The sequence below is a fragment of the Chrysemys picta genome, chromosome 19, assembly GCF_011386835.1.
Source record: "Chrysemys picta bellii isolate R12L10 chromosome 19, ASM1138683v2, whole genome shotgun sequence".
NCBI lineage: Eukaryota > Metazoa > Chordata > Testudines > Emydidae > Chrysemys > Chrysemys picta.
This window is the reverse complement of record NC_088809.1, coordinates 25,035,807-25,048,602: the sequence shown is the minus strand read 5'-3', so window position 1 is coordinate 25,048,602 and position 12,796 is coordinate 25,035,807. Positions and strand designations below refer to the sequence as shown.

Below are 12,796 nucleotides of genomic sequence, written 5' to 3'. Positions count from 1 at the left end.
CTTAAAAGCCCAGAGTCACCACGTAACTAGGACAAGAAGAACTTGACTCAAGCCAGGCTCACTCTCTGCTCTGACTCTGCCTCCCCAAGAGGAACACTCCTAACCCACAGCCCCTGCAGCAGCAGATCCTACAGCCCGTCGGAGCCAGATCACCTATGCCTGGAGTCAGGAAGCTGGGGTCAGAGGTCACTTACGTCAAACTCAGGGAGGGTGATGGTGGATCTGAGCAGGGCCGTGCTGCTCTTAACGGCCCTGGCTCTCTCTCGCGGCACCCTGGACACGATCCAGTAGTTAATGTGCTGTGAGGAAAGGAGGCATTGCACTGACTGCCCTGACCAAGGATGCCCACTGGGGGCCCGGCTAGGAGGACAGACTGGAAAATGGATCTAAGAGTGAAGGTAAAATTGCCCCCATCCCTCTCATCGGGCTCACCTCCAAGATGTACTGGAGCCTGTCGGTGTCTGGGGACTCTGCCAGCAGGTTCCCCAGCATGGCGTCCAGGAGGTCTGGCAAGACCCTAGGCAGATCCTGAAAGCAAGGGAGAGCCATGGGTCAGAGTTAGGGAAACTGGGGCTACATCTGCCACAGGATGGGAAGTGGGGTCTCTGGGAAGCACTGGTGAGACCCCAAACACATATCTTGGCCTCTCTCATTCACATCCCACTGCAGGCAATTAGCAACGATTCATGGCAGGATGACAGCTGGCTCTTCTATCCATGACTTTAGCATGATCTACCTGCACTTGGGTGGTGTCCTTCTCCATGCCCAGGGTGAAGACGGCATGCAGGGCAGCTCGGAGGAGGTGGGTCTCCAGCTCTGGCTCCAGGGCAAGCGTCATAGTGCTGGCAAGAGAGAGGAGCCGGTATTAGACTGTGCAGTGCGGGGATGGGACTGGCACCAACACGCAGGTGAAACTGCAGCGAAATAGGCACAGGCTGGCGAGAATGGAAACTGAGGCGCCGAGCCAGGGAATGACAAGGCCAAGGTTTCTCAGACAGACAGTGGCAGGGCAGGAATAGCCCCTGTTCCCTGGACCCTGCTGCCCCTCCTGTATCTGATCCTGGGAGTGAGCCTCTCCCCAAAGCCGTTCCAATGTTACTGGAGTGAAAAGAACAGCCCAGCCAGGAGAGAGTGAACCTTCCCCCCACCTCTGCCAGAGGAGCCACCCTTGGGCGGTGACCTGGGAGTGGGAGGGGCAGTGACTCCCAGCCCTGGGCCTGAGCAGCACTGGGGTTAGGGGAACCGGGCCGGAGGGTCTCGGTACCTGAGGTTGCCCACAGCAATCAGGGAGTTAGCGAGGACGGCGCCGGGTGGAGAGTTATCAGGCAGCTCCTCAATGAGCTCCTGTGAGACCCAAAGGAGACAAAGGAGCGTGTGAGATTCGGGCCACACTGACACTTCTCAGTGAGGAGATTACACAGCCAGGGCCCCACACAGCCAGCAGGATCCCCCCACCTGCCCCCCGCTCCTCCGATTCCTGCCCAATAGTGACCACTCTCCGAATTTCTCCCGTCTCTTCGCCCCGACCATTTCTGGTTTCTGCAGACTAGATGTTTTAGCAAAGTTTAGAATTCCTTGGTGCTCAACACCGTGAAACTCCCCTTTCTCCTTCACAAAGGGCTTTAACGCCCCTTATCTCACCCAGGCTCTCGACTGCCCAAAGTTGGAGAATTGTCCCTGTTCCCACGACACACACACAGAGTCCTCCTGGTGGTGGGAGGGGAACAGAGGAAAGGACAGAAGATGTAAGAGATGAAGAGAAAGGAGGGAGGGATGGAGGAAAAGGTAAAACAAAAAGGACAAACCCTAATGTCCCCAGTGATTCTAACGGACAAAATCCCAGGTGGGGAATAAAATTCGACCACCTTAAGCTAGTGTTTTCCATGCCTAGAATTCAGCTGGCGCCAGATGCATCAGACTGAATAGGTTCCAAAACTCTCGGAGGCTCTTACCTTCTAAACAGGGACGTCTGTTTTCTAGTAAAATCAGGAAAAAGAAAAGAGAAAACTCAAAAGAGGTTCCTCCTGGCGCTCATGTACGTGAACCTAAATACTCTCTCAGTCCTCAAAGAGAGATCTCGAGAAGGAGACTTGCTGAAGCAAAGCTACAGGGGTCTCTGAGGTTTCCCTGGCCCTGCGCCCCTGTCCTGCCTGGCTGATGTCAGCATCTCTCTGTGAGGTCACCACCTCCCCAGCACCTTTGACCAATAGGCTGAGGTCCTGCAAAAGGCCTTTGTGATGTCACTGCCACACCCACTCCCCCCCTGCAGTGTTAATGTCCTGCCGCAGGGCAGACACTTTGGAGGTTTGAGCTACACAAAGAGGAGACACTTAGATCTCAAAAATTAGATGAGATGTTTCAGTCTGAGCTAAGTAGTTGCTGCTCTTAACAATTGCAACATAATAAAATACAAATAAAATAGACTATTTCAGCCATTCTATTATGTCCTAATCTGATCTGAGTAAACATGATAGGACACCTCATCTTATGCACTGCTTGTAGTGACACTCTCCAATAGATCCCCATCCTCCACCTGCCGGGAGGTAGGTAGGGGCAGATTGTTATCCCTACTTGAAAGAGGGAGAAGCTAAGGCTGAGAAAGGAGAATTGACTTGTCTTAGGTCACACAGCCAGTCCGTGGCAGAGTTGGGAATAGGACCGAAGAGCCCTGATTTTCAAACTAACCATCGGATCTTGAATTTCAGACATTGAATGACCTGAATAAAGTGCTCTCAAGTGAGTTCCAGACCCGCAAGAGTTCATAGTAATTATTCAGCAAGTATTTTAGGAGAACTGGAATGGTAGAGAAAATAATGAACTGCAGAGAAGCAGCAAAATTTGTCAAACATATGACTGGTTATGACTATTTACTTGGTCTTAAAAGAAAACAACAGGGACCTGAGTCTCCTCCCTGTCAATAACCCCCTGCTCAGCCAATCAGGGTAGAGACCGAGGGGCGGGAGGATGAGGGTTCTCCCCAGAGAGCCCAAAGGATGGCCCAGGTCACCGCTGGGGATCACTGTCTGAGCACTATTTCAGCCCCACATTTTTCGGTGGACCTCCCACAATGGGAGTTGTAGAGCACCCCCCACGACACACACACACCCCTCCTGGTGGTGGGAGGGGAACAGGGGAAAGGACAAAAGAAGTAAGAGATGAAGAGAAAGGAGGGAGGGATGGAGGAAAAGGTAAAAGAAAAAGAACAAACCTTAATGTCCCCAGAGATTCTAAGGGACAAAATCCCAGGTGGGGAATAAAATTTGGCCACCTTAAGGTAGTGTTTTCCATGCCTAAAATTCAGCTGGCACCAGATGCAGCAGACTGAACAGGTTCCAAACCTCTCGGAGGCTCTTACCTTCTAAACAGGGACGTCTGTTTTCTAGTGAAATCAGGAAAAAGAAAGGAGAAAACTCAAAAGAGGTTCCTCCTGGTGGTCACATACATGAACCCAAATACTCTCTCAGACCTCAAAGAGAGACCTCGAGAAGGAGACTTGCTGAAGCAAAGCCACAGGGGTCTCTGAGGTTTCCCTGGCCCTGCCCCCCTGTCCTGCCTGGCTGATGTCAGCATCTCTCTGTGAGGTCACCACTTCCCCTGCACCTTTGGCCAATAGGCAGAGGTCCTGCAAAAGGCCTTTGTGATGTCACTGCCACACCCACCCCTCCCCTGCAGTGGTAATGTCCTGCCACAGAGCAGACACTTTGGAGGTTTGAGCTACTCCCTGTGGATCACCCCACTCAATGAGTGTTCATTCTAGGAAGCAAGCCGGCTAGACAGTAAAGCATCACGAGTTGCTCCCAATGCTACACTCGGTTTCTCCGAAATGAGTAGACTTTATGGGCAGAAGAGACAGTTAGAGCATCTAATCTGACCCACTGCATATTACAGGCCTCCTGTCTACCACAATAGCTACTTTTGGGGCAAACACATTCCGGAAAGGCATCTAGTCTTTATTAATGACATCAAGAGATGGAGAATCCACCACTTTCCTTGGTAGCTTCTTCCTGTGTTCAATCATCCTCGCTGTTGAATATTTGTGCCTTATTTGTCATAGGAATTTGTCTCTTTTCACCTTCCAGCCATTGGGTCTTGTTCTGCCTTTCTCTGCTAGACTAGAGAGCCCTTTAATACCCAGTATTTTCTCTCCATTAAGGCATTTCAACACTTCAGTGAAGTCCCCTTCAATCTTCTTTTGATAAGCTAAACAGGTTGAGCTCTTTCAATAGCTCACTAGAAGGCATTTTTCTCCAGCCCTCAGAACATTTGGTGGCTCTTTGCTGCCCCAGCTCCAATTTCTAGGACCATCTTTTTCAAAGGAGGACACCAACACTGGAGGCAGTATTCCAATAGCAGTCTCACTGCTGCTGTGTCACCTCCCTATCCTACTCATGGCTCTGCTCCTACGTCTAATGATGGCTTTAGCCCTGTTCACCACAGCATCACACTGGGAGCTCATGTTGAGTGGCTTCTCCACTCTGGCCCCTAAATCCTTTTCAGAGTCACTGCTTTCCTGGATCCACGTCCCCATTCTGGAGGTGTGGCCGGCGTGCCTTGTTGCCACGCATAGGACCTTGCATTGGGCTCTGCTCAAACTTGTTTTCCTTGAATGGGTCCAGCTGGCCGAATGAGCCATATCGCTGTATATCACTGCCCTCTCCCCATCAGGAATTACCACTCTGCCTGTATTTTGTCACCCCCCAATCTTATCCGCAGTGATTGTATGTTTTCTCTCAATTCATTGATAACAATTATTTAAAAAAATTAGTCCTTGAGAGCTTCTTCAGACCCTTAGTACCCAGGATCTGCTCCCCACATCACAGTGAGAAATGCTGTCCAGCCCTGCTGGTACATAGGGGATAAGCACAGAACAAACGTACCTTTAGGAGCTGTGTTGTCCATAGGCTCTGAACAACATGTGGGGGTCAGCAGATTACAAACGCACGACAGACCTGTAGTGTAGACAGGTCCCAACTGTGTCTCGGTTTCCCACCCTGTAAAATGGGGAGAACAAACAAAACCTTGATTAGCTCCATTTGATAGCTGGGGAAACCGAGGCACCCAGCGGTGCAGAGACTCGCTCATGGTCCCAAAGCCAGGAATAGAAAACAGCAGATCTGATAGCCAGGCCTGGGACCTAACCCTGGTTTTCCTGGCCTTGCTGCTCTAAGTTTAGTCACAGCCTCCATGTCTTTTCCCCCGTGTCCCTTAACCCCACGTCACTGCAGAAGAGAGATTTTCTGGTAGCCAGCTGGCTCTCCTGCATGTGGATGTCGTTCCAAAAGACGTGCTCTAGCTCAGTCCCATGCTATGGTTGGCTGAAGGAACCACTTGGTCACATTCTAGGCCCTGAGTTATACAGGAGGGGCGACTCACAGGAGATGCACATAATGGTCCTTTCTGACCTCAACCTCTATCAATCGCTACATTTTCTGCTGCTAGGAAGAGAACTCTGGACCTATTTTCTCTCATTCACTTTCAGTCGGAATAATTTCAATCCAGGCCAAAGGATTTCCTCTTCCATTGTGTCTTCAGCACCTTTGGGAGCAACCAGTTACTGTTACCCACAGGTTTCCAGTTTCCACCTGTCCCAGGGTGAGATGGCCAAGAAAGGGGTTGGAGCTCAACTGCACCTGGCCCAGGTGATGCAGCTCCCTAGGGTGAAGGGAATAAGTGTGGGGGTCACTTGACAAGACGCAGCCTGTGACTAGGACCCAGGCCTGCTGAGAGATAGAAGGGCAGCCTGTGCTCAGCCAGGAGAGAGACCCCAAGGGAAGCAGGCATGGGAGGGGCTTGGAGAGTCCTTTAAAGGTCAGGGACAAGCTGGGAAAGGGCCAGGCTGAGCACTAAGGACAAGGCCCTAGGAGGGAAAGACAGGGCAGTTTAGGAGATGGGGCAGATATTCCAGTTGGTTTCGGCTCCCAGGACCAGACACCCAGAGGTGAAGGTGATTGTCGGGGCTTCTGTCCTTCTTCCCCAGTGTAGATTTGATAGTGGAGAAGACTGATGCCGTAAGGGGGAAGTGAGTTACCCCAAGGTCACCCAGTGAGTTTATATCACAAATGCATACTCGGAAGGATCCAATAGAAACATGGATTTTCCAGTCTCTTCTTTCTAGGAGTCCCCAGGGCTAAGGTAAAACCCCTGCTGCCCCTCCCCATTCTGCTCACCTCCAAGATGTGCTGGTGTTTGTCTGTGCTGGGGGGTGCTGTCAGCAGGATCGAGAGCTCGTCATCCATGTTCTCTGGGCAGGCATTGCTCAGAGCCTGCCAGCGGAGGGAGACCAGGGGTCAGGAGCCTGCATTAGCGCCGGTGTGCCGTTGACCAGGAGCCGGCTGAGGTAAGCGCCGCCTGGCCGGAGCTCGCACCCAGAAACCCTGCCCCAGGTCGGAACCCCCTCCCACACCCAAATTCCCTCCCAGACCTCACACCCGGCACCCCAACCCCCTGCCCCAGGTCGGAACCCCCTCCTGTACCCTAATCCCTCCCAGACCCCACACCCCCACCCGCACCCCAATCCCCTACCCCAGCCCTGAGCCCCCTCCCGCACCCAAACTCCCTCCCAGAGTCCGCACCCCAACCCTCTGCCCCAGCCCGGATCCCCCTCTGGCACCCCAAACCCCTAATCTCCAGCCCAATCCCAGAGCCCGCATCCCCACCGGAGACCTCACTCCTCCCTGCACTCCAACCCCCAGCTCCAGCCCAGTGAAAGTGAGTGAGGGTGTGAGAGCGAGCGACTGAGGGAGGTGGGCTGGGCTGGAGTGAGTGGGGGTGGGGCCTTGGGGAAGGGCATGAAAGGGGTTGGGTCAAGGGCGTTTGGTTTTGTGCAAGTAGAAAGTTGGCAACCCTACTTAAGGACCTTTGAAAAGCAGCCTCCTTAGCACCGCTCCTGATACCAGGGGCCAAGGCGCCCCCGGACATGAGAACCACAATAGGACAGAGCAAAATGCTGCGTTAGAAATCGGAGCTCAGGCTGCCAAGCGAACGATAGCTGACAGACAGGAGATGCAGGAATTAAGGTTGTGCCTTCAGCCAGCAACTGGTGTTCATCCGTTTGCACCACACACACACCTGTAGCCAGGGCCACTGTTTCCTTCCCTGCCTGTTTAGCGTCTCTCGGTCCTTACTGTGCCCATCACCGTGGTGTCTGAATGGCAAACCAAGGGTTTGACGTGTGCATATGAAACTGCCTGACGGGAAGGACGTGGTTTGGTGTGGATCAGTGACTGCTGGGGCGATTGGTGGCAGAAGACTCTGAGGGCCTGGCTCATTCCGACCTGGCTCATTCCAATGGCTTCTACAGCTGAGAGCAGCCCAGTCTCCTGCCTGGGTCCGACGCAAACCAGGAAGTACAGGACCACGGTCAATAAGAGCAGCTCAAAAGATCATTTTCGCTGAGCCCAGCCCTGCACAGATTTCCAGCTTAGGTTTGCATTTTCAGCAAAAGTTCTTCTTGATTATTTTCTCCCAACCCCCTTCTGCCTCCATAATAGCCAGCCATCCCGTCAGTCACATCCTGGGGCGCTCCAGGGACAGCGTGTGTGCGTGTATGTGTACGTCTGTATATATATGTATGTGTACATGTGTGTATGTATGTGTGTATGTGTATGTGTACATCTGTACATATGTGTACATGTGTGTACATGTATGTGTGTACGTGTACGTGCACATGAGTGTGTGCACATGTGAATGTGCCTGTGTATGTGTGTACATGTACCCCAGTCAGATGTATACATCTGGATTTCCTTTGAAAGAATTTTCAAATTGAGCTGATCAAGTGCAATGGCAAAGCACCCAATTCCTCTGCCCCCCAACTGCCTTCGCTGCTTTAACGTACAACCTGCTCTGCTGACACCTCTGACTCCTGAAAGCCCTAACGCTCCAGGGGAGCAGGCCGTGCCCTGCCCTGCCCTGGCTGCCCCGGGTGTTACCTCGGAGGGAATCGTTCCAGATTCCAATGGGTGGCAGGTCCAGGGAAGAGCCTTATCTGGGGGGAGGCTGTACCAGACCCGCCCAACCCAGGCAGGCTCCCAGGTACTCTCTGCTCGGGGCTGATAAGGCTCCTTAGCAGTTTCTCTCCAAACAAATTCCAGTTCAAGACACCTGAGAGCTCCACAGCAGGGCAGCATCCCCAGAGCGCAGCAGGGCGGGGGTTAGGGGGAGCAGTCGGTAGCAGCACCTGCCCCTCGTACGGCAGGAGCGAGAAGTGCCAGCCTCTCTGCACAGAGCAGCAGCGTTCAGCCTGGGCCAGACGTGCTGCGGTGATGGGTAAGAGCGGGCTCGGAGAGCCAGAGGGTCTGTGGGGCAGCGCTGGGCCCTTCTGCTCCGCACTAGGGCCGGGTGGGCGTGTTCAGCTGGGATTGGAACCCACCAGCACTTGTGGGTGCGAATGTGGGGCTGGAACACAACGTGGGGCGCTCCCACCTCGCCCGGGGGCAACTGGGGGGAAGGGCAGAGAGACACCTGGGCTGAGACCCCAGCTCCAGGGAGACAGTCACCCCGGCCCAGCCGGCTTAAATTGCCCAGCTGTGTGACAGCCCCCGCATCCCCGAGGGGTCCCCCCCCCCCGGTATGTCACAGCAGGGTAATGTGCGTATTGAACGGCAGGGGTTGCCAGAGACTGGCTGGGAGAGGCCTTTGGGGATGGAGGAAGCAGCACTAAGGTACATGCCAACCTCCCTACAGAGGAGGGGCCGTGCCCCGCAGGTGTGGGGCAGGGAGCTGGGACACTGCGCGGTGGGTCATTGTCTGGCCCAGGCCCTTCCTAGCCCCAATCTCCATTTTCCCTTTCTCTCACCCACTCTCCTGCCCTCCCCTGCCCGGTTATTTCCATGGCACAGGGGTGTCTCTGTGGGGCGGGAACATTTCTCCAGGGCGACTCCCAAACTCCTCAGCACCCGCCCCCTCCTGGGAGTCTCTGTCCCAACGGGGCTGGTTCCTAGCGTCTCCTCTCTGCCCCGTGCATGCCTGGCCGGTGGCCGGCTGCCCAGCCAGACTGACGGGCGAGGGCGGAAGTGCCAGGCTGTGCTGGGCGAGGTGGGAGGGTCCAGCAGTCCCAGCTCTCGGTTGTGCCGTTCCCGGGCACAGGGAACTGGGAGTCGCGGCTCCTGAAGGGCGGGTTTGTGTTCCCAGCTTCTCATCGGCTCTTCCCTTTTGCAGCTGCCCGGTGCCCTCGTCTCCTGCTCCTCACCGGCCTGCTGGCCCTGTCAGCCCCAGTTCTCACCCTGGAAATACACAACCTGAACATCTTAAAGGGACCCACCCATGCAATCCGGAACATCCACTCAAAGCACCTGAAGGCAGGTGTGTCATGTGTCTGCTTCTATAGCCCTCCCCCCTGGCCCTAGGGGTCCCTGCCAGCCCTGGGGCTCCAGGACGTCACTCACTGGCTGCCTGGGGATTATGGAGGCCTGAAGCCACTGGGAGAAATTACAATCCAACCGTAGCTCTCTATTCAAACCACGCTGAGCTCTTTGGCGGTTTGAGGGAGGGGAGGGAGGGAGGTTCGGGGGGGGCACAGGGGCTGGCCCATTGCAGTGCAGGGAGCAGCACGGGACAAAGCCAGGAGGTGCTGGTTGCCTTGGGCAGCAGAGGGGGCGTGGAGGAGTGAACTGGTGCAGCCTGGGCCCGAGCCAGGCAGGGGCAGACGGGATGAGATGTGGGTGCTCGGGCAGCAGGGCGACTGGTGCAGAATTAACACAGAGCTCGAGCTAGGCAGGGCAGGGCTGTGCAGAGCTCGAGGGGAGGCGCGGGGGCTGGAAGCTGCTGCAGGAGGAGCTGCAGAGCCAGGGAAGGGACTGGAAGGCACAAGGTGGTGTGGGCAGAGCCACGGGAGCGGGCGGTGAGTTTGGTGGCTGCATTTGGGCCAGACTGGAGGGGAGCAGACAGAAGCCAGGTAGAGCAGTGACGGGGGTTTGCAGAAGTGTGGGCAGAAGAAAGGTTTGTCCTGGATGAGGGTTTCAGGGACATGGAGAAGGGGAGACGAATGCACTGCTAACACTCTCTGGTGCTTGGGAGACAGTCTCTGAAAACCCCTCATGTCACGCGGATCTCCCAATTCCTGTCCCTACAGATCTGGGGAAAGGGAGCCTGCGGCACAGCCGAGCCAGTGACCCACAGTTACCAGAGGCCCACGGTAAGAGTATCCCACGCTTCACCTATCCGCGCCCTGCAGAAATGAGATGCAAGAACAACAAGAAGCAACAGAGAGTCCTGTGGCACCTTTAAGACTAACAGAAGTATTGGAGCATAAGCTTTCGTGGGTGAATGCCCACTTCATCAGACGCAAGATTCACCCACGAAAGCTTATGCTCCAATACTTCTGTTAGTCTTAAAGGTGCCACAGGACCCTCTGTTGCTTTTTACAGATCCAGACTAACACGGCTACCCCTCTGATATGAAGAACAACAAGAGTTATTCACACAGCTTCTCCCTGCAGGGCACAACAAGGCATTGGGATGCATTGTCTGACCGGGCCAGAGGGGAATCCCCAGGCCCCTGGGAGCAGGAACTCTGATGGCAGAGGGTGGGAGGGTGTGGGGGAAAGGGCTTGATACACACAGGCTGTAACGTGTCCTGCAGAGGAGAAGCTTTGGGTCATGATCTTTCTGCAGGGAAAGTGGCACCACTGATAGACTGTGTGGGATCCAGGACCCAGGGCTGTGACCCACTGGGCCGTGTCCCTCACTACTGCAGGTGTGGGGAGTTTGCAGCCAAAATTTGAGATGAGTGGCAAGATCCTTTGACTCCACAGACTCCTCCTTTCCCTAGCAGCTGGTGTCGGTGGCCTCAGCACACACGCCCTGTTGGAGAGCCCTTGGCACAGGAGTTTGCTGAGAGCTGAGGGGGTGCAGAACCCGCTGCTGTAAGATACAGTCACCCCACAGGACACACGGTGCTGTTAGCTTGCAGTGTCCCACGCATCGTGTCTGCCGTGTTAAACACCTCCCCGAAAACCCCTGCAGAGTATGAACAGGGACCTGTTTGTCTTCTGGGAAACCTACGTGTGCACGTGCAAAGTAGCTAGTTAGAGAATAAACTGCCCAGGAGTGGGTGACAGGACCTAATGCCAGGGCTGTGCCAGCAGATTCGGGCTTAGTGTCTGCATCCATTGTTGAAGCCTCTTTGACAATGGGCTGGCAAAGCATGCGGGGTGTCAGTGCAGACACTGCTGTCTGTGGCACACCGGAGGGGCCCTTTCTCACTGACCCAGGGTGGGAAGAGCTGAGCAGGGTTCTGTTCCACGGGGTTTAGTGAAAGCGATCTCTCTCTTGTGCACAGTCTGGCCCAAGGACTGCAGCGAGATAACCTGGAACAGGGTCAGTGGCGTCTTTGTCATCCAGCCCACAGGATTCCACCAGATTGTCGTTTACTGTGACTTGAACAGCACCAGCGAGGGCTGGACGGTCCTCCAGCGGAACCGGCACGACACACAGATCACCTGGGCTGAGTCCTGGAGCACCTACAAGTACGGCTTTGGCAACGTGCAGGATGACTACTGGCTGGGGACGGAGTACATCTATCGGATCGCCAAGCAGAAGGTCTACCAGGTCAGGTTTGTCATCCACGATTCATCCGGCACCATGAAATACGCAGACTACAACCTCTTCGGTCTGGAAGACGAGTCCAAAGGCTACAGGCTGAGGGTGGGCTCTTACACTGGGACTGCAGGGGATGCCATGACTTCAAACAATCCTAGCACCGTGCATGACAACATGAAGTTCTCTGCTAAAGACCTGGATCAGGACACTTACGGTGGGAACTGTGCGTCTAGCTCTGGTGGGGGCTGGTGGTACTCGGCTTGTCATTCTGTTCGACTGAACGTCAAAGGGAGCATCACTTGGGGTAGTTTCTGTAGTGGGAACTGCCAAGCCTCCGCCATCCTCATCAAACCAGCGTCCTACTGTTAGTCACCCCTTCCCCACCCTCCTGTCTGCAGTGAGGCCAACCCCTGCTCCACGAAGGGAGGGAAAAGGGTCAGCGTGTGTCATGGCCAAACCTCACACCCAACTCGGAGGGGGAAGTATCATGTTTATCCAAAATGGGGCAACTTTCTCTTTTCTTTTCTTCCGTGCACTTTCCGAGCTAATCTCTGCTGGGCACTTGTGCTTTGCGTTGACTTGACTTAGTGATATTCGTAATCAGAAGAATCATTTGCAAAACCTGCAGTATCCAGATGTAGAAGCTCCGGGGAGAGTAAATGCCTCGGATCCTTAGTGCCTTTTCAGTGTCTTTTGCTCTCAGACTCATGGGCAGTTCCAGAGGTCACAGGGGTGGGGAAATCCAGAAACACAGAAGGGTTTTTATAAACACCCGCTCTACTGCTCATTAGCAGGGATTAAAGCTTCACATTAAAAAGGCATTTTAAATGTGGTGGCCCCAGTTGGTAACTTTCTGTTCCCTGCCACTTACTCTCTGCTGTGCTCTCGTGGGCACCATACTGCGTAGATCCATTCCCAGTATTCTCAGCCGTCCTGCCTTGGGGGAGTTGGGCTGGCAGACCTGGCTGGGTTCCTTGCCCCACAGTCTTAGGGGTCTGCAGGTTGCTGTGAGGGAATTTTCGGCAATGGCCTAGCAGGATTTGAAAGCCAGGCCTGCACGTCTGACGATATCTGGGTAGCTGCAGCAGTGGCCTGAGGGCCCTTTAATCAGTACCTTGAATTACTGTCCACGTGTGCAAGTAGGTCCTAGTCCAAAGCCAGTTGATAACAGACAATCTTCCATTGACTTCAGTAGGTGTTGGATCAGGGCCCTAGTGTAGGGTTGTTGGGATGGGCCCGTTGCTGCCAACTGCACCAAA

General features: G+C 54.5%; 1 protein-coding gene and 1 long non-coding RNA gene across 2 annotated transcripts; one reads left to right on the top strand and one right to left on the bottom strand.

Moving 5' to 3' along the window:
- Positions 1 to 200: 200 nt before the first annotated feature.
- Positions 201 to 837, bottom strand: LOC135976660 (uncharacterized). The gene is made up of 3 exons (XR_010593978.1): positions 737 to 837; positions 433 to 528; positions 201 to 299 (listed from the first exon to the last, which is right to left on the bottom strand). It is a non-coding gene; the product is annotated as an uncharacterized LOC135976660 (long non-coding RNA).
- A 7,121-nt stretch (positions 838 to 7,958) lies between these two features.
- On the top strand, positions 7,959 to 12,368 carry LOC101934590 (fibrinogen-like protein 1-like protein). The gene is made up of 4 exons (XM_065573558.1): positions 7,959 to 8,265; positions 9,157 to 9,300; positions 10,070 to 10,132; positions 11,278 to 12,368. The coding sequence occupies exons 1-4, from the start codon at positions 8,262 to 8,264 to the stop codon at positions 11,904 to 11,906; spliced, it is 840 nt and encodes a 279-aa protein (XP_065429630.1). The 5' UTR covers positions 7,959 to 8,261; the 3' UTR covers positions 11,907 to 12,368.
- The last annotated feature ends 428 nt before the right edge of the window (positions 12,369 to 12,796 follow it).

Coding starts and splice junctions, on each gene's coding strand:
- LOC101934590 (XM_065573558.1), top strand. Junction 9,301..10,069: donor CTCAAAGCACCTGAAGGCAG/GTGTGTCATGTG, acceptor CTGTCCCTACAG/ATCTGGGGAAAGGGAGCCTG. Junction 10,133..11,277: donor ACAGTTACCAGAGGCCCACG/GTAAGAGTATCC, acceptor TCTTGTGCACAG/TCTGGCCCAAGGACTGCAGC.